This window comes from Passer montanus, unplaced genomic scaffold (genome assembly GCF_014805655.1).
Source record: "Passer montanus isolate IOZ18808 unplaced genomic scaffold, ASM1480565v1 scaffold14, whole genome shotgun sequence".
Classification (NCBI taxonomy): Eukaryota; Metazoa; Chordata; class Aves; order Passeriformes; family Passeridae; genus Passer; species Passer montanus.
In genome coordinates this window covers 15,017,045-15,044,094 of record NW_024360941.1, presented here as the reverse complement: position 1 = coordinate 15,044,094, position 27,050 = coordinate 15,017,045, and the positions used below count along the sequence as shown (strand labels likewise).

General features: G+C 37.5%; 1 protein-coding gene across 1 annotated transcript in view; it reads left to right on the top strand.

Moving 5' to 3' along the window:
- The first annotated feature begins 5,174 nt into the window (after positions 1-5,174).
- The window catches only part of MICU3 (mitochondrial calcium uptake family member 3), a 52,370-nt gene continuing 30,494 nt past the window's right edge, over positions 5,175-27,050 (top strand). Inside the window, exons 1-5 of the mRNA XM_039699955.1 lie at positions 5,175-5,313; positions 18,364-18,517; positions 22,178-22,209; positions 23,009-23,087; positions 26,535-26,582. Coding sequence (XP_039555889.1) covers positions 18,469-18,517; positions 22,178-22,209; positions 23,009-23,087; positions 26,535-26,582 — 208 coding nt within the window. The 5' untranslated portion in view covers positions 5,175-5,313; positions 18,364-18,468. The remainder of the gene's footprint in view (positions 5,314-18,363; positions 18,518-22,177; positions 22,210-23,008; positions 23,088-26,534; positions 26,583-27,050) is intronic.

Sequence of the window (27,050 nt, the reverse complement as noted above, 5' to 3'; positions counted from 1 at the left end):
CGGCGGGGGCGGGGGCGCGGGCGCGGCCCCTGCGCGGAGCGGAGCGGAGCGGGCGGCGGGGGACGGGCGGGAGCTGCCGGAGCATTACGTGGACAGGTGCAAGGAGAGGCAGGAGGGAAGAAGGAGAAAGGGCGTTACCTGAGGGTTAGACCTGCCCAGACACACATGAAAGAAAAAACCCGAAGATCTGACAGTTTTACTCCCTGTTTCTAAAACGCTAATAAAATGTACATGCATTACGCTTCCCTTTTATCGCTTCAACTACAAGGAGGGGAATTTCTAAAGAAATTGGCATAGTCAGGGAGGTGCTTTCCCCTCTGCAAATTCTCCCTCACATTTATCATTAATGTGACACTAAACTGATCTATAGTATTTGGGTATTGACAGGAGGTCTTAAAAACATAAATGGACAGCCCCATCTTTCAGGAAAATATTTTCAAAACTTTTGCAGAGAAGAAGAAAGATTGTGGCTCATCTAACCCATCTTCTTTGGGGTTTTTCATTAGGCCTGTAGCCAAGGTCTGTGAGCATAATAAATTAGCAATATTATCTACCAAAAGATCCTTGTTGTAGTTCTACAATGTTTTGAATCTGTTTGGGACTTTGTTGTCCTGTTCCAGAGGAGCATATGCACTGTTTTCATGTGTAGAATGGTTCACACAGGAAAATATATTTTGGTGGAAAAGATATTCACCAATGGTAAAACAATGCTACATTAAATCTAAGAGTTTGACTTTTGCCATCTTTCCTGCCTTTTCTGTAAAGTCTAACGAATTTTAGGGCTTAAATGGCATGACCTATCTCAGCATCTAAGATATGCGGTTCTTTGCCAATGTTAAAACATGGTATTAGAGTATAAAATGTAAAGATCTTTCATAGTTAATTCTTTCAAAAGTTCAAGAGAATCACTTGGTGGTTTAAGGTTTCATTTAAACAAAAAAGTTGCAGAGAATCATGAGAGATTAGTTCTCCTGTCTTGCTTCATGGTCTTTTCAGTCACAGTCTAAATCTGAGAGATCAAATGGATTTGACTGCTTACCTTTATTTGCTATGGAGAGTATAGGGCTAATTAATTGGCAGGTGCTTTAAAGCAGGTAATGTGACACCTTTTCATCATTGCAGTCCTAAGTACTGCCCCTGTATGCACCTGAATTACAAAAAGGCTGCTTTAAAGCAAGTGATTTACTGTGGAGGGATTTAAAACTGAAAAAATTAATGCTAAATACAATGATCAGATAAATCACCTCAGAGGAGAGCACAGGCAGACCTGTTCTGAAGGCAGTTACAGATAGATGTTATATTATTTTACCTTTCAGATAACAGGAGTCTGTCATGTGGTGGGACCCAAAAATCCACCATAATCGAGATTTCAAAGCACATCTGTGTAAACATTATCACATCAGTGTAAAACATCAACCAATGAGCTTTCTCTTTGAAGCAAATCTACTTAATTGTAGTGCTAAATCAAAGAAATAGATCAAAGTTGAATAATCTATATGGCACCCATTTCTCAAATAGCCTGTTCACTGATTACTCAAATACACCAAAAACGTTTGAAACAAACATCAAGTATTTTTATTGACATGATTGGCAGGTCAAGATCAAACTGCTCATCACAGCTGTTAAGTTGCAGGACATGCACCAGGATGGTAGGAGGTGTGTTGTTCTAAGCCTAAAGATGCTCCCATATACATACTGTTCCTGGGTCCAAGCAGCACCCTTGACTCCCACAAACAGTAGAGGGGTCTACAGTTCAGATAACGTTCACTGTCTCCCGTAGAGAGGGGTTGGGGTTATTTTGAACAAAAAAAGTCTTCAGCAATCACACACTGAAAGACCCTTATAGCTAAATCTTTCCTGTTATATAATGGAAACATTTAAAGTAGAGCGGAATACATAACACTGATCTTTTCTGAGTGGAGTCTTTAATGTCTGGGAACTAAACCGGTTATGCTGTTTTATAAAGTACCAGAAAAGAAACAAAAAGATAAGATTTTGTGTGTGTGTGTTTGCACTAGTCATGTGACAGGAAAAGATAACGCTAAAGATTTTTTTTTGCACCTTCTGAAACTATACCATGGGAAGTTAAATAATTTTGAAGAGTTTTTTTACAAGAGTACATAATTCAACTTAAAGTATACAGTACAATCTAATCGACTCTACTTATACTTCCTAGAGACGGCACTCTCAGTGTCATTGAACAAATATATATGTGGTCAAGTTTTTATTTCCATAGCAAGTAGTTAGGACTTCTGTAGACAATACAATTACTGTATATTTTCTAAGAATAGCATGTTGTCATAAGCAGAACCTACTGGCTACCAAAGGAGTGGAGAATGTAATGACTGAAATTTTTCATAGATAGTCTGTACATATATGGAGAGACAGATCGATCTACATATCTATAAAACTCTTGTCAGCTATAAAACTTTAGGTCCTACAATTTATTGCACCTTCGTTAATTTTAGAACTCCCTCACAACAGTTCTGTGCCAGCCATAATTTTTTAATGATATAATAAAATATTGGAAAGGGAGGGTTCATGAATACATAAGAAAGCAAACGTTTGGTGGAACAAAAACCATGGAGAAGCACACAAAGAGATATGTCCAGTTGGAGACACCTATGTATCATGGCCAGTTTCAGATTCTTCCCAGATTTGGACACAAAAATATGGTTTTCTGCTTTCAGGAAGGTGAGCAGAACATGCACAATTTACAATGAGAGCCTTTCTAAGCACTGCAAGTCTGAGTGAAAAAGACATATTTTTGTGCAGAATTCACTAGGAAGAAAAGAACAGAACATTTCCAAGGCTTCATGTACAAATTAGGCCATAATCTGATGACATTTAAAATGCAATACATGCAGATTTTAAAAACATTAAAAATTTTTCTTCTGATTAGATACAGTAGCATGTATGTATACATACATGTATATTTATATTTAACTATTTAAAAAACTCAGATGGGGAAAAAGCAACAATGAAATTTTTTTTCCTATGAGAAGGAAGTTCTTACACCTTCATGCTTTGTTTTATTTCTTTAATTGAAGACAAAAATTCATAGAGCTTTTTAAGATTCATGATCTTACTGTCCATGTTTTTGTGGACACACCTGAATAACCGCTATATATGCAGAGCACAACAAAGAAGCTATTGCAATGAGCACACATTTACATGGCCACATCCAGTGAGAATAGACTGTTTCCATATATCAATATTCAAATACCTCATTTGGCAGCTTTTTTATTAGTCCTGTAAGTGAATCATTGGATTAAAACAACCTTAATTTATTTAAATGACATGCTTTCTGAATCTCTGCATACAAGATGTTCAGACAGTGTATGTTTTTAGACTTGCTGCACAAATAAATTTTGCCCTTGTTCCTAAGCAAACTCTTCACCAGGGAAGTTCTGCCTAAAATTACCTGGGTGTAAGCAGTTGCAGATGTGAATTGCATTTTTGAAGTAAAAGAAATTTTAGCCTAAAGGTGTTATTGAAAAGTCAGTAAAATGTGGCTAACTAATTTCAGGGAAACAGTGTGAACAGGGAGATAACTCATGGTTCATGACTACAGTTCAGGTGACTGATGAGCTCTTGACAGGTTTACTTTGGGACACCACACTGGCCAAAAGTGGTTTCTCTCCCAGTCAAACCAAAAAGGTAGACTATTTGAAAAAGGTAATTGTATTGGTGAATGATGTCTCCTAATGAGGCAGCCAGAACTGATAAGATCCAAGAGCCACATTCTACAAAATTTTCCAGACTGGATGCTTAGTCATTTACTTGCAAGTACTCGTGTTTCAGTCATGCTAAGCATCAGAAATGATTGCCTTGACTCCTAAATGCTGGTCTCCATATTTGCCTTTAGTCATTTAGTACAGAGATGTAACTCAGACTTGCAGACAAGGATTTTGCTGGCAGTCATACATTTAAAGTATTTATAAAATAAAGCAGTAGATCATTAAAAAAAAAAAACCAAAAAAAACAAAAAAAAAAAAAAAAAAACCACCAAAATAGTTTCTGACAGTTGGGAATAATGAAGTCAAGGGAATTACTTGATTAATGAATTGGCTTATAGTATTCTAAAATTTTGAAAGAAATGCAGGAAATCCATCACTCAGCCCAGATACCTGCCTTTCCAGCCATAGCTCTGAGGTAACTCAACATTGGCCATGCTTACAGTTGCGTGATCTGACAGACTGAGTTGACAAACATGGCCACACTTACTCGACAGATATCATAACCACTGAATGTAACATATGAGAGTGTCTTAAAAGGTATCAAGATATCATTTCTGTATTTTCCAAAATCTTGTACATAATAATGTAAAGTCATTAGAGATTGGGCGAGGGGGAAGGGGGGAAAGGATAAGTGGCTGAAACTTGGGGAAAATGTACTTACTTAAAGAAGAAAAAGACTGAGACTGTAACATTGCAAAAAAAAAAATAAATAAAAAGAGCCATATGGTGTACTTGTCTTTAAATGTTTGTGTGCAGTTCATAAAGTTTCAAGTTAATGTAGGTTGTGATGCAGGTTGTACCATGGAAGAATGCCCTAACATGAAATGCCTGACAAGATTTATTGCCCATCAATATCAAGCAGGGACGGAAGACCATGCTCAACTTTCACAACTGGTCTTTAACGAGTTCTTGATTATGCTAAGGAAGCTACCTGTCGCCCAGAATATTTATCAGAGGAGAGGCTGCTGACATGGCAAGCACACATCGCGGCGTCGTGCGGCACAGTGCCCCGGGAGCGAGGTCTGGGGCTGGCTGCTGGGCACACGCGGCCCCGCAGTGTGCAGCGAGGCGCACGCACCGCCCTGCCCCGGCACTTTGGCTCACGCTGCGCGGTCCAGCTCCGTGCCGGATCCCCGCGCTCGCTCTGGCCACCTCGTATCTCCGCTAACTTGGCCGCGCCCCGCCTGTGGCACAGCCCGTCCCGCCGCCTGTCCCGGGAGCCGGGAGCGCGGAGCAGCGCCCGCGGGCAGCCCGGCGGCGGCGCGGGGCGGGGACTGCAGGGCCCGCTCGGCTCCCCACCCCCTTCCCCGCTTCTCGCGAGGCTTCTGCCGGCACCGGGGGCTCGGTGCGCCGGGCGCTGGGGCGGAGCGGGGCTATGGCCGCCCTGCGCTCCCTGCTGCGCTGGCGCCGCCGCCTGGGGCCCGCGCCCGGCGCTCCGCCCGCCGGGTTCGCGGGGTACCGGCTGTCCGAGCGGCGGCGGGAGCCCTCCCGGGAGCCGGCAGCCGCCGAGCCGGGCGGGGCCCGGGCGCTGCTCCCCATCCCCGTGGCGGCCGCTGCCAAGGAGACGGTGACGGTAGGTGTGTGCGCGCCCCTTCGCAGGGAGCCGGCTCTGCCGGGGCCGCTCTCCGGGCTGGGGCGCAGAGGTGACCCTGCGTGGGGGCAGCCCGGGCCGGGAGGCGAGCAGGGCCCCAGCAGGAGCTGTCGGCCATCGGGAGGGACGCGCTGTCACCGGAGCGCGGCCGCGGGCACTGGCGCGCCTCGGCTGCGTTTCGCCTCCGGTGCTGTCCTGGTCGAATCTTTCTTTAGTAGAAAACGCTGGTTTGCAAATGGAACAGCTCCTGGCAGCGCAAGCCCTGACTTTCGATTTGTACTTAGGACTGTTACCTTTCTAATATAAAATTTCCTGCAGAGTGAAAGGTTTACACTGAATTTCATGAGAAGTGACAGCATTGTGACAAATAACGGTTCAGTTCCACTAATTCAGCGAAAACACCGGTTGAGTAACCAGGGGTAACAAGAAACACATTAACTTGGAAAATGAAGTTTCCTGTGATAAGGACGAGCTCCTGCACTGCAGCCTGTGTAATATGTGGTAATCATGGGGATGGGGCTTTTTTCATTTGAAAATGTCAAGAGCTGTGATTAGGCAGTTTGTCACAGTGGCATCTGCTAAGACTGGAAGTCAGTGGTGCAAATGGCCTGTCTTCTCTATACCGAGTTTATTTTATACTGTCTTTGAGAACAGCTTCTACATTTTTGCAGTGGATGCCGTGTGCCTAGGTATGAATGTTGTTCGCCCTTTTGCCCTGCGTTGGTAGCTCAAAGGCAGATCCTGTTGGCAGCATCCCTTATGAAAGGAAGTTGAATTGGTTATTTTTGATTATTCATGGTCTCGTACCTGGAGTGTGTTACTGTGGCACTGAGGACTGAAGACAATCTGTTTCAGTTTTTCATAGTGTTTTGATTTGACAGAACTTTACATTGTTTTACTTAGCCAGTCTTAATGGTCAGTTTTCTTTAAAGGGACATATTGCTGTTGTACCTTTGAAAGTCAGTGAATTTACTTTGATGTATGATTATGAATTTTCACACACATCACTATAAAAGCATTGAGGTTGAAAATCAAGAACTAAGTTTATATTTTAATTAATGTAAAACTAAAAAATTATGAGAAAATATAATACCTATGTATACCTAGTTTTTAAAAGAATAGGTATATGTAGGTACAGGCAGTAACTGTCTTGAAACACCTTACTCCTGTATGGCAGAGGGCTATTAACTAATTTGGCTTTTTATTTGCATAGCAGAAAATTTGAAATATTGACTTGAAATATGTCCACTCAGATTGTGTGGACTAAATCCAGACTGACATCTGAGAATATTAGTTTTACGTTGCAGGTTTTTATTTTTGAATGATTGGTCTAATTGATTTCCAGTTGCATGCCTATGTCTTTTTTTATTGCATGCCTGTGTTTTTTCAGGATTCCTGAAAAAATATCCTTTCAGTTTAAGCCCCCTAAAAATGAGGATTAAATAGCTGTGGCATTTTTGGTCTGAGGTCATGGGTTCCTGTGCTTTTTTTTATTATTGACTCTTGTTCCACAGAATGGCTTGTGGGGAAAGACAATAGTTTGTAAGTGAATCTAGACAGGAAACTACCATGAGTAGTTTGACCATAAGCTCTGTCTGTTATCCATTTAAATTGCCCTCTAGACCTGTGATGAGCACCAACTCTTTCACTACAGATTCTAAAACGTCTCCAGAGATAGAAAAAAGGATGCAGATATTGTGTTCAAATTGCATTGAATGATATTCATGGTATTCTGCAATATAATTGCCCTCTAGACCTGTGATGAGTATCAACTCTTTCACTACAGATTTCTAAAATGTCTCCAGAGATAGAAAAAAGGATGCAAATATTGTGTTCAAATTGCATTGAATGATATTCATGGTATTCTGCAATAGTATTGTATTGTAACATCCTTTGTTAGAAGGCTGATTTAGTGTTGCCTGAGGTGCAGTAATGTTTTAATTCCTGATTTTGAGTGCTGAGCTTTCAACTTTAGTAGTGTGTAAGAGTTTAAGAAGTCTAATAACTTTGAAAGTAACTTTGAAAATTCTGTCATGAAAAGTCATAAAGGTGTCAGTCTTACTAGGATTAAGGTTGGAGCTCTTGGATCTACTGTCAAATGTGTTTAGAGTAATCATTGGAGAATGGTAATCTGCAGATTCTGTATAGATGAGTTTGATGGAACTGATACGTGTTTTACTAGGATATTTTTACAGTTTTATCAGGTACTGACCAGCAAAGAATGATGAGGCTCATGTATCTTGAAATCCTCTCCAGCTGCTTTTGGTTGTTTCTTTATTCCTGATGCATAAAGTCTGGTGCTGCTTTCTGGGGTTTTCTAGTTTCTAAAATTTCGCTAGTTCCCTGTTTCATTTCCAATCTCAGGCTGCTTTTCATTCCACCAAAGTGAATCATGCAATGGCTTTTCTTTTTCCTCCCTCCATTCAAGCCACACTCTTCTACTTCATCCTAATATTTGCATTTGCATGTGTCTTCCTTAATCATTCCTCTAACAGAATGCTTTTCCCAAACACTATTTACTTAGATCACTAGGAGCAGGAAGTGATGTGTCTAATGTCAGTGTCTTGGTATAGAGATCTACAGCAGCTGGTTGAAGCAATTACACCAAATGTTTCTTACATCACCCCTGGGGGACAGAAAAACCACTAAAAAAGACCCTGGTACTGACAGTAAAGGGATCAGCCCTTTCAAAACCTGAAATTCTTTCCTTTTAAGACAGCCATAATATGGATTTGTATAAACTCTCTTGACAGAGAGTCTTAAAATTTTTGTAAATGTTCTGGGGAGAAAATCTATCTCCTCCCATAGATTTTCTGGGTTTTTTTTGTTTTGTTTTTGTTTTTTTTTAATCCATTCTGAAACTTTAATTGAGGATGGATAGTTTCATTTTTAAAGGTTAACACAGTTATAAACTGAAGACAGCATCACAGTGTAAAGTATTCACATACTCGGGGTAGTTACAGCTGTCTCACCTCTAGCGCTGTGGTTAACCTTGGCCAGCAGGCACCACAAAGCCACTCCCTCATCCTCCAGCTGTGGGATGGGAAAGAGACTTGCAAGTGTAAAAGTGAGAAAACTTGTGGGTTGAGATAGAGACAGGTTAACAAGCAGAGTAAAGGCCACACAAGCAAAGGAAAATAAGCCATGCAAATAAAGCCAAACAAGGAATTGATTCACTGCTTCCTGTGGGCAGGCAGGTGCCCAGCTGTCCCCAGGCAAACAGGGCTCCATTACATGTAATGGAGACCTGGGGAGACAAATGCACTGAATGTGTGTGTCCATTTCCTCTGTCTTCCCCAAAGCTTTTATTAGCAAGCACAATTGTTGTATGGTGTGGAATCTCCCTTTGGTAAGCTGGGGTCAGCTGTCCCATCTGTGTCCCCTCCCAGCTTCTTGTGCGCCTCCAGACGACTCAGTGGTGGGACAATGTGAGAAGCAGGATTAGCCATGACACTGTGCCAGCACTGCTCAGCAACAGCTGAAACATCTCTGTGTTATCCACACTTTTGGTCACAAATCCAGAACATAGCACTCTACTGTCTGCTGTAAAGTTAACTATCCCAGCCAAAATCAGTACTGTGCCTGGTATTGAACTCCCATATGGCTTTTTGACTTCCTCAGAGGAATTTTTGTAAAAATGTAATAAGTGAAGTGGCCTTCTTGTTTCATCCAGGCAGCTCCAGTGGACAGCAGAATAGTTTTCTGATACTCCCAAATACTAAAACACAGGGATAAACCTAATTTATGTTTTAGCTCTCAAAGAACAACTTTCTTTCCTGGCAGGCCACCTGCTTCCACATAATGTTTATATGGCCTGTGAAAGTATTTTGAGAGTTGCACTAGTCCCAGTTACTATCCCTACAGCTGACTTTTCTTCAGATTCTGTCACTGAGTTGAAATACTGTTTGGTAGTAGTGACAGAATATTTAAGTATATAAAGGTATAATATGTATCTTGATAGTTGGTTGCTTTGTCCTACTACTGTCTTCTAGGATTTATGAGCCAGGAAATTTTAAAAGGGATTTTATATTCTGGGACTAATAGTGATTTTTACACAGATGTTGATGTGAAACCTTTTTAACCAATTCAGAAATGAGGCATATAATTTGAAACTAACTGGGGATAAAATGTGACACTATGAGACTTGTAGAGAAGCAATGTCAAAAGTGTCAAAATGGTCTGTCTGTCTCTGTGTTCTATGACATTGTTGAAGTATGAAACTTGATGATTTGTGAGTTTATGTACAGATGAGTAAGAAAATGCTGTTTGCCAAAAGTCAAGTAAGCTCTGAAGTGTGTCACCAGCATGGGGTCTGTGGTGTGGCAGACTATTTGATCAGACAAAGATCATAGGCTTAGTGCAGACTGTCTGTCTCTGTGTTCTGTGACATTGTTGAAGTATGAAACTTGATGATTTGTGAGTTTATGTACAGATGAGTAAGAAAATGCTGTTTGCCAAAAGTCAAGTAAGCTCTGAAGTGTGTCACCAGCATGGGGTCTGTGGTGTGGCAGACTATTTGATCAGACAAAGATCATAGGCTTAGTGCAGAAGTATGCTTGCTTGACCAAGCATAACACTTGTGGTGTTCTGGTGGAAAGTAAGATTTGTTGCAGAAGCAATATGAAACTAAGCTCCCTACAGAATTATCTTTTCCCAGATGCTTTCTGAGAATAATTCTGGACCCTAGGGCTTTGTATATGATTACTTGGAGTGAAGTCTTGGACAGTATAATAAACTAGCAGTTTTAATTCCAAGGGTGTTGCCACCTTGTAACCAAAGAACCAAAGTAAAATTCCATACTCAGAGCTCCTAATTTTGTGTCTGAAGGTCTCAGTGAAGATAGGGAGAGTTCTGCTAGCAGAGACAGCGCCTTTAAAGTTTTGGAGATGTTATGCAGAGCAAGTATCTGTTTGAAAGAACTGTTGTTCTGACAGAGTGACAGAGTTGCTCAGAGGCGTTAATACTTGTCTCCTAGTTCCTTACTTCCAGAAGTTCAGTGTCATTAGCAAAACTTGCTAAAATAGTCTTGGAAATACCAATGATGCATCTTTGTCCTCCTAAGAGCCTTCTATGTAGTCATGTTGTCATTATGTAAAGGTAGTGAACTCCAGGCATCTTACTTAATTTTTGGGTATATGGTCTGTGAATCACTTCCTTCAGAGATTATTTTAAAATCTAAGGAAGGGCAAGGAGGGACAGACATGGACTGCGTACTTCACATTTCTTCAAGGTGCATTAATTGCCAGAGGAAAGCTGGGTGTTTGGAAACACCTAGGGTGTTTCCAAAGGGATTTTTCCTACTATCTCAGCAGTACTGTCAAACTCCCACTTTGTGAAAATAATCAAAGGGTCAAGTGTTTTCGTAGCAGCACATTTCTAAGTGCATTACATCAGGTACTCCCATCTCTGTGAAATGAAGAACAAGACTTTACCTCCAAAAAGTAAGGGATGCTCCCCTAGGGAGGAGGCTTTCCTCCCTGCTCAAAGAGGATGCTGTTCCAAAAGATGCATAAGCATCACTTTTCCAAAAGCCACTTGCAGCAAGTGCTATTTCATAAGTACTGTGCATTTCATGCCATAGGGCAGTTGCCAAATGAAGATGGTTTGCTCTTTGGCTGATCACATCCGAAGCTCCTTATCAGCATAATCCTGAGAAGAATACTGCTTGCCAACTGTGGTGAGAGCCATGCTGGCAAGACAGCATGACAAGGAAGATTTACCTTTTGTCATTATTTCTGTGTTCCTTATGATGTTAGAAAAGGATGGTGCATGTTTGGGATGGACAGATCCAGCTACTAGTGTGTTTTGGTGTGGCATGCAGTGAAACATATTAACATATGGGGCTGGGTATACATACTGACTAAGGCTTCTGGAAGAACTGCTATAGGTGAAATGGGTCCCTTGTGAAACTAATGCAAGCAGGACTGATACATCAGTTACATTGTTACCCCAATGATTTCCTGTGCCAGAGTTACATCTGAACGTGGCCCTTTTTACAGCATTTTAAAGACATTCCAGCTTCCTATGCTTGTGAGTACTTTAATATAATAATGTCCTTATCTGAGTGAAGCGGGATCAACTAACAGAATTGTTGGCTGTGCTACATCTAAGTAGTCTGCTAGAAATACAACTTCAGTAAGCATCAAAACAATTTTGTCTGCTTTGGGATTTTCCCACACTGGGAACCTGACGGTTAACCTTTTGGCCACCCAGCATGAAAACAGAATTGTGCTACTTTTATCTACATGGGAGCATATTAAATAAGCCTGAAGTCAAATATAAACGAAGGAAGTTAGGAACAACGTTGCTTTGAAAATCTTTTTATTTTAATAATTTGCACAGATTCTCATTGATGGAAGACAGATTACTTTGCAAACAAAAATTCAAAGAAAGCTACTCACTTGAAATAAATTAAACTACTGTAGCGAACATATTTTTGACTGCAAGCAAAATGTATCTTTAGTAGTAAACGTTGGCTTCTTCAGCTAAAATAGACTCTCCTTTATCTCAGTTGGAAAAGCAAGAGAACACTGATTTGACTTGGAATTAAGTTGTGAGATTTTATGTGATGCTGTTGGAGTTTTTCCCTCACATACACACACAGAATGTACATTTTCAACTATTCTGTAAAACACGTTGCATTTTTTCTGGATATTCTCAGAATCTGGTAATTGGAGTATTACTCTGTGTTTTGACAATGGATTCTTGTAGATTACTTCTGCAGAGCTTGTAGGCATCAAATTTTTAATTTCAAAAAATCCTGTGTCTGTCATTTAAGCTTATCTCTATGAGAAAACTAGATATTTTGTCACACAATAAAACTTACTTATTACGGACCTTCTGTTACACAAGGCTCACACTTGACAAAGAACATTTCTTTTGTGTTTTTGTAATAAAAACAGTAATGAGGTACTGCTTTATCTTCTGCAGTTTACTCCCAGTGAATTTGGGCCATATCATTGCCATTTTTTTATATTTTCAGATAGTTCAGTGTTATAACTACTGCAAATTCTAGCTGTTTCAGTGTCACTGTGGTCTTGTGCCCTGTGTTTGGCCTTGCATTGTGTTATGACAATATAAAGTTATTGCATGGATTTCACTGGAAGGCCATAGAAGTTAATTCATGTTATACCAAATTCTGCAAGGAAATGTTTCTGAGGTAAGTCAGCCAGTAAAATGAACATGGCACGTGGGACCAGAAATTGAGATTAGCCCATGCTTCAAAGAGTACATGGAGACCTTCGGTGAGAACACCAGATTTTCAGGGCATTTTGTCTTGTCTTATTGATAGACACAGCACATGAAAAAATGGGAATGGGTTTTGAACGATTAATGTGCTTGATAAAAAGTCTAAATTTTCTTCATTCAAATTTTGGCTGTGAATAGTGGGAGAAAATTCTGTGGAGTCTCACTCTGAAGAGGTTCTGTAAGGAATGCTTTCAAAGTTGATTGACTTAAAAATGCCAATTGTCCATAACAAAAACCTAAATCTAAAGGACTACTGCTTTGTGACACGTGTGGTGGTGCTATTACAAGTAGAGCTTTAGGTGGCCCTCTTTAAATACGATACTTGCAAAAAAGAGTTTTTAGTAAATATGTTAAGTCATTGAAACATGTTATTGAGAAAGCATTGTCCTCATATTTTCATTTGCATAATAATTTGAAACTTTTGAGGGCTTTCCCAGATATTTGAGGCTATTTGTAATATGGTTGTAGCATAGATTGACAACGACATCACACCCAATCAAAGAATGATACTCTCCCGTTAGAGAAGTACCCTGCCAAATTTCTGTTTGGTTTTCAATTTCATTTTTAATTGCCTTGTTTCAATAAAAAATGTTTCCCTCTGTTTCCTTTGCCCAAGTGTATGTAATTGTTGAATCTATTTAATCCATTTTAGGAAGGACTTTGAAATATCCTCTATGGGAGAAGTAGAGGTGTGTATACACAATTCTGTGTTGGGGATCAGCAGGAATATAGGCCAAGAGAATTTTTTCTCTTCAGCTGATTTAAACACCCCAAACAGGTGCTGTGTTCTCTCTGCAGTCCTTCTGCAAGAGTGTGGCAAAGGAGGATGGGGTGAAATGTGGAGCAACAAGGTGTAAGAGTTTGAGGAAAGAAGGACAGAAGGATGATAACAATAAGTTGTTTGATTACAACTGTTAACACTTAAAGTTTTTTGAGAATAGGGAAAAGATGATATATATTTTGTGAGTTCTTATAAGCTTCAGTCTTGCCTCTTTCTGTTTACTTGTCGAGTTGTGAAGTTGAAAGGATGGAAGGTTTGTCTACCGGCTAGATTCTTGGTTTCAGCTGTGGACTTTTCCCTCCTATATTTCTAGTAACAAAGCAGGTCAGTGCACATGTGCAGGTAAACCAGAGATAAGCAGCTATGCCTATAATTAAGGTAAAACTGCTGTTAGGAGATTTGTGACTTTCTGTGTGATGGAAATGGGTGTCTTTTTTTTAAAAGACATAGAATTGTAACATGATACAAGATCATAGTAATTAGTAGGCATGATTGCCAAGAGGATTAGTAAACATGTAGCATAAAAAAATCTACCTTCATTTATTTGTCAGAGAGATGTGCTTTCAAGAAAGTTTTTGAAAATACTTGCTAATCACAGAGAGATTTAGTCTGGATAAGCTCTTGAAACTTCAAATAGAAATCGGAAACTTAGAGAATCTTGTTCACTCCTTCACCAACACTACCTTCCCTGAGGTATTCAATACCTACTTTCTGTGTCTTGTTCACAGAATCATAGAATGGTGTGAAAGGGACCTTGAAGATCATCTAGTTCCCAGCCCCCCCGCCATGGACAGGGACAGTTTCCACTAGACCAGTTTGCTCAGAGTGCTGACAACCTGGCCTGGAACACTTCCAGGGCATCCACAGCTTCTCTGGGCAACCTGTGCCAGAGTCTGACCACCATTCTTTTCTTCTCAGTACAGAATATCTTCCTAGGTTCTAATGTTATTCGACCCTCTTTCAGTTTAAAGCCATTCTCCCTTGTCCCATCTCTATCTGCCCATGTAAAAAGTAATTTCCAGCTCTCTTGCAGACCCCTTGTAGGTCCTGGTAGGATGCTCTAAGGTCTCCCTGACTTCTTTCAGGCTGAACAATTCCAACTCTTTCAGCCTGTCCTCAGTGGAGATGAGCCCGTTGTTTCCATTGCTTGCTCAGAGCACTGTCCAACCTGGCCTGGAACACTTCCAGGGCATCCACAGCTTCTCTGGGCAACCTGTGCCAGAGTCTGACCACCATTCTTTTCTTCTCAGTACAGAATATCTTCCTAGGTTCTAATGTTATTCGACCCTCTTTCAGTTTAAAGCCATTCTCCCTTGTCCCATCTCTATCTGCCCATGTAAAAAGTAATTTCCAGCTCTCTTGCAGACCCCTTGTAGGTCCTGGTAGGATGCTCTGAGGTCTCCCTGACTTCTTTCAGGCTGAACAATTCCAACTCTTTCAGCTTGTCCTCAATGGAGATGAGCCCGTTGTTTCCATTGCTACAGTAAGATTGCCCAAGATGGGCATAAATGTGAAATAAATTGATCAAGACCAATTGGTGGTGTCACTAAGATTTTCATACTTGGCTCACTGCATTATCATTTGCAAATGTTGGAGAAAACAGAAGATGCTTCATTGTTATGTGTTGAGATTATTTTCTTAAATAAATGCCTGAAGAAGTGCAAATTGAGGTAATACTTTAGAGTGTCCTGGTTTTTAATTAGAATATTTGTTACTTCGCAGTAATTATGGCTTTTATACAAGAAAAAATGTTCTGTATGATACATAAATTATTAAGCATAATATAAGCAATAAAGCTCTGAAAAGAAATTTGGTTAAAAATAATATTATTTCCAAAGAAAGTTTTGTTTGTCAGTTTGCTGATTGTGTGTCTGGAGTCTTCTGTAGCCAAACTTTGCTTTTATTTAGGCATTCAGTGTAATAATCGGTGATGCAATACATATTAAACCTTGGTTTTGTTTATTTAAATTCATATTGGATCAATAACTGCAAGAAGTTGTTTTGATTCTTTCAGATCAAACCACCAAGTTCAAAATAAAGTGGTGGTTTTACTCCCACCGTTTTCCCTCACTTGGTGTAGGTGGAGCTTGTTGGAATAAAATAATGCTTAAGCCCACCATTTTCCCTCACTTGGTGTAGGTGGAGCTTGCTGCTGGAACAGGTGGAATTTCCTTTTTTCATAGTCTGTAAGCTCCTGTGGCCTGGGTTTTTGTGGGGTAGACCCAGGCATCTATCTGGCTCAAAAATAACACCACCAATAGAAAAGTTCTCAGTCAGAGCAGTTCCCTTCTCCAGTTTGATGCTTGGAAAAGTGAACACGAAGCACCAGAGCAAGGTCATGCAGGTATTGGGCCTTTAGGGAGATACTCCTCTTTATGGGGGCAGGCTGTATTCATATCAGGTTACCATGATTTTGAGCCAGAGCATGAAATATTGGCATTGCTATATAGTCAGAGAGTAACTAGATTGAAAAATGAGGCAGAAATTAAGGCTTTGCAGACCTGAGTAGTAACATGCATAAATTTTAAGCATGTCTTCAAAATTCCATGTTTGCAGCATGTTGTTTTATACTTGTAGGAGCATAGAGTCCTTAAGATAATATTGAAATATGTGTCTGAGAATTTAGCAAATATTTTTCTGAGCGTCTCAAATGAAATATTAAGCAGTAGTACCTGAGACAGTGAGAATTTCTTGAGAGCAAAGAATCTCAACATGCTCTCTAAATACTGACAGTGATCAAAACTAAAATGATATTTGAGAATTACATTGTCTAGAGATTTCCATGATTGTGTATGATTGATTATGACTGATCACAATTTATTATACATACAGTGTGTGTAATGCAGCCTTGAAGCTGTTTCTTTTCTGAAAATTGACTTTATTACTGCTTATTTCTGCTTTATAAAGCAGAAATATTGCTTTATTACTTGTGTTTACAACCTGACTGTATTCACGAGCATGTTTCTGATAGTGATAAAATAACATACATTTCAAAAAAAAGATAGATTATTAAACTTCAAATACAGGGATAATCAGTTGTGTCACTACGAGTTCTATCAAAACAAATGACTTGTGTACTTCCCACTTGAAGGCATAGCTTGAATGCCACTGGACTGCTGAAGGATCAGTAAGACCAAAATATTCAAACAGTGAGATAGGACAGAAATATTTCGTCTTGCATATAGGTATGTTAGAAAAGAATTCTGCTTCTTTGTGTCATTTTAAGATGACTTTGTAGGTCTGGCTATTAGACTATTTTTTTCTCCTTATATTTAATTTGGGAGAATTTTATAAAATCATTTGACAGTTATAAAAAACATGAAGTCCTGGTTTAGAGCTGCTTCTCAGGCAGGAGTGCAGAATATTTGTTAGCAGTCTACTGAAAATTAAATGATTGTATTGACCTTTCTCTTAATTTTACTTTCTATGACAGATTTGTCTCTTGAAACAAAACATTTTCCCACATACACACATGGAACAATGATTTCAAAAGAACTAGAGACAGTCCAGAAAGAGAAATACACAGTCAATAGTCTTTTGTCTCTATAGAAGGCTGGCTCAAATGTCCTGGATAAGGTATTAAGTAGTAAGACTCCCCTTTAAAACATCTTTTTTTGGTTTTTTTTTCCAAATAGAACGTGTTTGACCTCCTCTAGGCACATTAATTTTTGATGTTTCTCTTCTACAAATCTAATTTAATCTCCTGATTACAACTGAGGCCATAAAATTTTGACTGCCGTAGTCTCACCAATGTTTTGGTTTTTAAGGATGTTGTTTGAAAAGCTGAAGAAAAGTGAGCCCAGATGTTTGACTACTCAGTATAAATGTGTTTTTGCTTCTAATTGCTAAAATCTGTAATCTGTTCTTAGAAGGATTTTGGAAAAAAAATTTGTGTTTCTATTTGAGGACAGTTATCTCTTAGTGGACAGCCACTGCAGACATCTTACAACTTATGTTTGGGTTTAGATGCCTCTCTGAAAAAAAAAGTGCATTTATCTTTTCTTAGTTGTTAAAAGAAAATATAATATTAGTTAAATTGTGTGTTCCTTAGTTAGACAGATGGAGAATTTTAGGAATACTGTATTAAATGACAGGAATAATGAGCAAGTTGGGAGATTTCATTGATAAGATGCTGCATTCCTATTTCAACATAATGGGAGAAGTTACCTATATGATTGCTTTTCCTTCTAGGAATCAGTTGGTTTCTTCATCTTTGAAAAAATGTTGATACTTACATTTTCTTCAAGATAATGATTCCACAGAGGAGCTTGCCTCATTATGGTCTAAAAAGAGTTTTCAGATAGCAGCAGCATATTTTCTGTTAAAGGTTTGGCAGTGCCATAGAAAGATGTGAGAATTTAGAATATTTACAGTTTTGTACTGCCAAGTTTATATTTAAATCAGCTGGATGGGAAATATACCAGAAACTCCTGACACAGACTCTCGTGATATTTGAACTTAATGCTGTATTATACTTTTGTAACTCTGGAATTATAATTATGCTCTTCTCTTCTTCAGTTCTCACAGATATGGAAGCTTTACACTGAAGTATATTATGAAGGTATATTACTATCAACAGCTGCACTCTATATTAAGAAGCAATATAGGAAAAGTATTACTCTGTTCTCTTCTGGAATTATCAGAAAACTGAAATAGTTTTGGCAGAGTTGGTTAAAGTCTGCCTGCTGAAGTTACAATGGCTTCCTTGAGTTAAAGTTCCCCTTGATGATTCAGGAGCCAAAATTCTCTTTAATTTTTTGTTCTGAGGTTGGGTAGTACTACCAATTTCAATACATAGAGATTTTTGCTAAAGTTATAGAAGACTGAAAATGATAGCAGTGAAGTCCGAATGGTAGTTTCAGCTCTTACCACAGAAAAATACTCGGATATGTTTGAGTTTATGAATTACCAGTATTATGGTTACAGTTTCTTTATGGTGAATGTGACAGTTGTAAATCAAAACCATTTTCATAGATTGAAACTCTGTTCTTCTGTCTTTGAAGGTTACAGACAACAGATCAGACTTCGAAGATTTACACCTTTATGCAACTCCGCGGGAGCAACGGTTTCGTAGGTTTGCCAGTCTAGAATTTGAAGGACAGCTATACATGACTCCACACGACTTCATCCAGGCTGTTACAAGTGATGAACCCAAACGTAAGCAGGAGCTTTACCATGCTAAAACTGCTAGGGAAAATGTCCGTGGTCCATGTTATTTTCCCATTTGCTTTTGATTCCTACTTCTGTTTCGGATTGTAGTAAAAAGAATTTTAATGTGTTCAAATGCATACAAGCAGTATCCTTATTGTTACTAGATTGTAAACATCTGTATGCTGGTTAAACATTCTTGTCTTAAAGGTTGCAAACAGCTCAATCGTGATGAAAGATGACAAGTTAATTTGTGCCATTTGCATTGACACAATTTCTTTCTGAGCAGGCCTGTATTGCTATACAGTTCTTGCTTTCTCTTTGGTATGGTTTCTCTGTAAGCAGGCAGCATACACATTCTCTAAAAAACTAAAGATAAGATATAACGTATAACTGTATCATGGCTTTCTAAATAACATGCTTTGAGTCAGAGTTTTAGTCCCCCAGGGAATCAACTTTCTACACTTAAATGTTGCCAGTGTTAGTACTATGTGTTAATTAATGAAAAATTAACTATCAACTTTAGGTCATTTATTGCAAAATCTTTGCTTTAAGTATCAAAGAGTGACTAAATAGTAAGGTGATCCCTTTCTGCTCTAGTTTGATTTCCTGGCCCTCAGGCTTGCAGTGCATTGGTAGCACCACACACCTTCTGGAGAACGGGAATATCTTTGCTCAGGTGTGACATGTATAATCCCCCACCCTAAGTTTTCCTTAATTCAGTCTACACCACAAAGCTACTATAGAGAACAGTCAAATGCAGTGCTAAAACAGGCAGAGGAAGAAAATTCTGTGCAGATGTTTGATTTTCCCCCTTTGTTCTGTTAACAGTAATGAAATGAGGAAAGAATTCAGTCATGGCATATCAGTGATCAAAACTTCTGTAACAACTTTTGAATAAAGATATAATCTCATTGTAACAGTGAAGACAGAAGATAGAGCTTAGATGGTGAAAACTTGCAAAACTTTGAAACTCTTACCAGAAAGCAAATCTTTTTTTTTTTTTTTTGCTTTGCAGTTAAAAGAGAGGAAGCAGATTACTTATCACACAAGTTAATACAAATATACAAATACACATCAGCACTTTTTATCTATTTCCTCTGCTCAGACCTTCAATTCTTCCCTTTTTTGTTAGTGTGGAGTTGGGTTTCACTGTGTATGTTTATGAAGCATTTGTGCTGTATATACTGGACATTGTTAAAACATTTTGGTTTAACTCTGTTTTATGACATTTTGATTGGCTAGAGCACACTCTATGTATGGTTTGCTATTAAGATTTTTCCATGCTAATGAATTTCTGCTTCCTCCTCTCATAAAGCAAGTATTCAGATTTTAAAAACCAAACCAAAATCATTAAGTGCATAAGGATATTCTGTTTATCTCATGGAAAAGGAGAAGAGATCTGGAGTTGAACACTCAGGCATCCTTCTGAATTCAGTGTAGCAAACCTTGTTTCTGTCAAAATCCTCTCTGTTCATCCAGTTCACATCTGAGACCAAAAACAAAAGTAACCTGTGTGTCTTTTAGGTTTCATGGTATCAGAGGTTACATGGCTGACATAACTATTTTTAATGGATTTCAGTTAAGTAGAAGTGGATCACTTCATTCTAGTGCAGGTCATGTTGTCTGGGAAATTGAGACAGGAGTCTGATAAATAGGAAGTAACAGCTGAAATAGATGACCCACAGATTACCACATCCAGCTTCTTGTCTCTGACTATGACAATTTTAACCTTTGTACTGCAGTATTGCCAAAGTACCATTTGTCTTCTTAGGCAAGTCAATTTTTTGTCTTGCTCTGTTGAAAGTAGTACATTTAAGGAAGGAATTTTTGTAATCATACATTCTAAACATTTTTTTTTTATTTTTGGGGTAATTTTATAAATAGCATGCAAGTTGTATATAATTGGGTCCATTGAGGCTGACATACTAGACCGTCTTTTTTTTATTTTGCATAATAAAAAAAGAATGTATACCTGAGGTTTTTATGAATGAAGAGTAGAAAGGTCTTGAGTTTTGTCAAAAAGCAAAAATGCCCTTTGAAGTATAATAATAGAAGCTCTTATGTCTGCTTTATAGAAAAGCTAATAATATTAGTCCTGAATGATATTTGTGATGGAGTGAATGTGTCTATTGTGATTGATTTACTTTGGGAATCATGTAAACCCTACAAAAGTCAAGAGGGTGTTCACTTCCTTTTTTGCTTAAACACTAACTAATATGGTAAGAGTATATTTTCTTTTATAAAATGTAACATTTTAATCCAGGTATTTATTACAAAAATATAAAATAAATGCTTTCTTTAACTTGTTTCAGCCTTCAGGCTTTCATTTGAGAATGTACATTATTTTTAAGAATTGTTATTGATACATTTTTATAATCTGAATATATGTTTATATATTGAGAAAGCAAATTAAGGGAAGGTTAAATATATTTTTTCCCCTTTGTGGTAACAGTGGTAAATTTAGCTTAATACTGAACTGTAAGAAATATACCTATATATATATATATACATACACACACATATAAATCTTCACTGACTTATCTAGGAAGAAAATATGTACATGACGTGGTGAGACTGGGAAACTATCTGATTGAATAATTAGATATATTTATTTTCCAATTTTTTTTATGGTAGGCATAAACATACACCAATTTATATGGCAATTGAGATAGCTTTAGGGGATTATTAAATGAAAAGCTTATGAAAATCTGTTAGTTCATGTTATGATGTTGCATGATATAACTTCACCATAGTTAGAGTGGGATTTGTCAACAGTCTTGGTGTAAACCTTTACCAAGATGTAAAATTAAAATTTCAGTCAGTTTCTAACCATGAATTGATGAAAGACCATAGTGGGTAGCTTGTGTATTGTTTTAATTATTTAATGGAGCATGAAGTTCATTATAAGAAGAGGATTTCTAATAACAAAGCGTCTTTTGCTCTACAAAAAGAAGCCTTTACCCACCAAAAATTTCTTATGAATTTGACCCCATGAAATGCTACTTTCTGGACCTTTGTGAATTCTGGTATTCACAATGTCTTATAATATTGAATCTGTACAAATGCTTTTCTTGAGAAGGTGGTGATGAGCCTCAAGTTTTGAATTCTTGAATGATTATGGACAGCTCTTGTTCAATTACAGCTACCAAAGAATTGAGCCTGACAGAGGCTGGAAAAGAAATCTGAGTTAGTAGGAAGGGATGAAGGGTGTCTTAGCACTTGGTGTAGTTTCAAGAGCTTTTTTTCTGTATTTGCGTTAGAAAGTATCAGTGGTCGATGAAGCAAGGGTCATAATCCAGGTCTCCTTGCAATTTGCATTTTAATACTACTGCTACTAAATAATCATTTCAGAATATTGTTACTAGGGGTTAGAACCTGTATTTCCTGTTAGGTGTTTTAAGGATGTATTTTTGGAGGTTGAAGGTCTTTACCCTCATTGAAGCAGAGTTGAATTAAAAAATACATCTGAATTGGTTCTTTAAAGTTAGGACTTTAGGTATGTATTAAGTTAAAGGCTTTTTTAATAACATAAAGACAATTGCACTCATGAAGTGAGGCAAATAATTCTTTGTGTAGAAAATGCAGTATAGATGTAGCCCAATTTTTATGACACCACACTGGCATAATTAAATTCTTGTGCATTCATAACAATTTCTTTTTTTGCAGATGCTAAAAAGTGGCGATCCCTTTCAAAGCAGGTGAGCAATAATTCCTGTTTTGTCTTATAACCATACATTTTGGTAGTTGATTTTGTTTGTGATCTAAATCTAGAGGCACAGGAGAGTTTATTTTCTTTATTTTTGTCACATCACACTCAACTGAATCTAGAATTACAGATACTTTAGCTGCGGTGCCTGTTTTGTTGAACTTACTGACTTTCTCAAGCATCTGTCAGTTTCTCCCTCAGTCTATATCTGACTGCATTTCTTAATGTCTAGGTGTAATAGGTGTATCCAAACTGTCTGAAATAGTTATGCCACTCTCTCCTTTTTGTGGTGTTTAAGTGCCTCTTGTTTTTTTTTTCTTTTTTTTCATTTGTATAAGTGCAAAAGGACTCTGTCTGTTTCCCTGTATTTTAAGTACATTCATGTTCTTGGGTGAAGTTTGCTTTAGTTCAGGTCGAGTGTTTTAAAAGAACAGTTGCTCAGATTTTGTATGAAAACCTTACTGAAGTCCAGGGGGACTTATCCTTGGCTTAAGTCAATGGGAGCAGTGGTGAGTTATTTCAGCCACAGATATGTTGCATGTCTCTCTCCAGCTGAGCACACACTTAGTATTCATGCAGATGAGTAATTCCTGCAGAATTGTGTGTGCAAAAATTTACGGAGCGCTTGAGTACTTCCAATCATTGTGGTAACTGATGTTCAATTAACTGGTAGATTTGCATGCACATCCTTGTCTTTTATATTGATATCCTAGAATTTAATAATAATCTATTAAGTACTTCATTAAATACTGAAATATATGTTTTAAAAATTTTTAAACCTTATTTTTTAGGAGCTGAATCAGATTCTTATGGAGACACCACCAGTTTGGAAAGGATCATCCAAACTTTTCCGTAATCTTAATGAGAAAGGTGATTGAGGAGAGTTTATTTTCCTGAACCAAATTACCATTCTATTAACTTTTTTGTGATGGTGTATTTCAATCTAAGTCCAATTTTCAAAAATAAAGAAATTGCTTGCTGTTGCTTTCTGCATTTTACAGCATGGAAAAGTTCCATGTAAACTCTACAGTGTTTTAATGATGCCATCTTCCAGCTACCCTCTTTAAGTGATGGGGGACTCAGAGTTTGTTAAGCTTCTGTTGAATATTTCAGGTTCAGTTTGTTGCCATGAATGATCTCTGCACTATAGATAGAATATTCCAGTAAAGAAACAATATCTATTTACTTCTTTTCAATAGGTTCAATAATGTGATTATTTCTAAAGACAGTAGTGTATCTTATATCACTGTAAAAGCGTTTTGAACACAACACAAAGAGACAGTTTCAGAAATGTTATATATTCCTTTAAACTCTGCAGGTGAGGGCTTTGATAGCTTTTAAAACTCACACTATTAGTAACAGTCACTCCTGGTCCCCTCTGTTGTATTTTTTTCTTTCTTAATAAGCTCTATCACTTCACAACAAAAAATCATAGGGAAATAAAACAAAGATGGCTTTAAAGACACTTAAAAGCTATTTATAATAAATAATCCACATATTTCTTTGCTTATATTCAGAGTGGCAAAGGTGTGGTGGTGCATTTGAAATGTTTTCAAAAGCAGACACAAGTGCTTGTTATAAAAGAAGGACACTTTATGGGAGTTTAAAATAAGCACACCAGCAACAGAATTCCAATTAAGTGTATGCATGTAATTGGTTAATATAACTCAAATGCAGCTCAAATTTATTCAAGGAGTAAGTAGTATGGATATACTCTCAAAGGAGGCTCTCTAGTGCATGGAGGCACTCACTTTTTTTTCCTGAGTCTACAGCCAACACTCACAGAGAGGCAGAAATTGGCACATCTTTTCATTGTATTTCAGTGTACTTCTTTGCTCTAGGCTGCTTTCTATATAGTTGACTTTTGAAATATTAATTGCATAAAAATTCAGCCTCAGAATCTGGTAAATCAGTACAATATCAGTTTATAAATGTATCTAGATGTTGCTTATTAAGTCTGTAATAAAATGTCTGCAACATGCGTAGTCTTGATTCAACAGTATCTTATTCCAGTTTTCTGCCAGTTAATGGAATTGGTAGGACCCAAACTCTCAAATTAAGATGGTAAAATTAGTATTAGACTTCAGTAGTTGGATATCTTTTCAGCATGTTTTTGAAAAAGTGAGTTATATTGCCTAGTTTTATAAAAAATATAAGAGAATATGATGGGTCTTATGACTGATAGCATAAAATTGGTTAAAGAAATGGAAATAGAATTCAGGTCTCCTTAGTTATAACGTAGTCTTTACTTTTTTGTTTCTTACTCTTTTTTTTTTTAACATGCACATATGAAGCAATTAGCAAAAGCCTATGTCCATTTATTTTGCCATGGATTTACGTCATTCAGTTGAGGCACTCCAATTTATGCCCACTGACCTTAAGTTTTTATTATGTTTTTCCTTTGAGTGCCCTCCTTCTCTTCTTTCTTATCCTAGCGTAAGTTTTTCTTCCCCTTCAATCATCATTTCAGAGCCTCTCTCCTATAACATTCAGAGCAATCAACCAGAACTATCTGTCTGCAGCTACAATATGCCAGTACAAACAAAAGGAGAGAAGGCTTTCAAGGCCGTTTCTATTGCTTTCTTCATACCTGTGATGGACTACTTGACAATTGCACTTTCTTCCTGTTTTACAACAAAGATGGTGCCATCAAAAAACTAAAAAATATATTTACATTTATTGACTGGCTATTAAAGAATGTTTTCCATCAGTGAATGAGAGCCTTTGAGGTATCTGATTTCTTGATAGGTGCTTGTCCAAACAGATTCAATCAGGCCTTTGAAAACTTAATTTCTGAAAGCTTCTGTATAAAATCAAGAAGATAAAGCATAGAGCATGTGTTACTCAAATGCCCGTATTTAATCATTGCTAATCTTCAATAATGTGTAAATTGAGAAAAAGAGTAGGTGGTATTAAAAAAATCATAGTAGCTTTCCTAACTAGATCTACTAACAGTAATAAAATACTGGTTCTGAAGACTTAAATTTGCTCTTGAATCAAAAGATGGGATGTGAAGTATAATGGAAGTAAAATCCACATGAATGACACATGTTTTTTTAATTTTAATTGTACAGGTTTTTCAGTGAAAAAAAATTCAGATGACTGCTTACCTAGTTTGTCACATTTTCAGTTAAATCAGATTTTAAAAGATATTTAAACATCCAAAGATGCAGTTGTTTTTGGAAAAACTTTTGCACCTGACTTGGACTGAAATCAAGGAGACAGACAGCAACTTTTGAAAATCCTAGCTGATAGACATCTTTACTCTCAGGCATCTAAATAGTTCTTTATTCACTCTTTTGAAATAATCTAAGATTGTGGGCTGACTTACACTTCTGATTTCAGTGGATAGACAAAACCAATTTGCTAGAAATCAGGAACAAGTTTCCCTAGTTCAGCCTCAAAGGTCATTGGAACTAAAGGCTTTTGGGAGAGCTGCAAGCTGTTGTTTTCTGTTCTTGTTAAACTATGAGATGCTTCTCTTCATTACTGCTCTGAACATTCTGTGAGGTTCTCTTTACCCCTTACTCCAGAGCTAGAAAGGAACAAGTACAGCTTATGGTACAAGACATACAATTTGGGTATTGACTTCATCTCCAATTTAAATTTTGCCTTAATCACGTCTGAAGAGAAAAGGAAGTGCCATTGCACAGTGTGGTTCCCTTTTGTAATCTTGCAAAAAAAAGATTATGAGATCAAGTTTTCAGTTAATATAGTACATGCACTTAAAAAACACTTAATAAAGTCAAGAACTGTATTCAAATGGCGTGTATCAGGAGGAAGCACTATGAATATTCTGAAAGTAAATGTTTTCATACTGTTAGAGAATATTATCATTAATTACTGGTGGGGTTTTTAGAAAGAAAATTGAATAAATCATTTATATTAGCTTTTAAGAGTCTATCCAGATTCTGTTTAATGAGCCGTGCTCCACTGAATGTCAATTTACTTGCCATGTTTAATGTACTCTTCCCTTAAAATACAAGCCCAAACAAAAAGCCCCAAGCCATAGATGAATATTGTAGACCCATAACTTATTGACCAAATATAGTTACATGCATACAAGTACAAGTATGAATATGCATATGTACATATTCACATGTACAAAAATTCTCCTTATATACAGATTTAGTGTTTTCAAGTTTAGGATGTGAAGACAAGATGAAACTAACATGGCATCTTTTTTCTTTTCTTTTCGTTTTCTGATTTTGTTTGGTTGGTTTTTTTGTTTTGTTTTGTTGTTTTCTTTTTGTTTTCTGATTTTGTTTGGTTTTTTTGTTTTGTTTTGTTGTTTGTTGTTTTTTTTTTTGTCTTCAGGTGTGATATCTTACACAGAATATTTATTCCTCTTATGTATTTTAACAAGTAAGTATTTTTGGAGAAAAAGTCTAAAAGATTCCTTGCAGTTTCAAAGCTCTGAATGTGTTGTTGTGTGTTAAATTACACTTCCCATTCCTACATATGAAAAGCTACACCATACATCTCTATGTCCCTCTGAACCTCTTTTGCCCTTCTGGAATCTTGTGTTATGCTTTATTTAAATGCATTATTATCCAGAATACCTTTCAGTGGCTGTTGAGGAAGCTGTGCCATACGCTCCAGCTAAACCTCAGTTAAGAGCTTAAATTTATTTTCTTGTTCAAAATTCCTACAAAATCTGTAGTTAAATATGCTGAAGTTCATAAGAGACACTGAATATAGGGAGAACAGAAGAAACACTTTATTGCTGGTTTGTTTCATCAATTAGTGCATAATGGGCAAAATCAAAGAGTCAGTGGTAAAATATAAAGTATTTATATCAGAAACACTAACTAATTTCTTCTTTTATGTCCC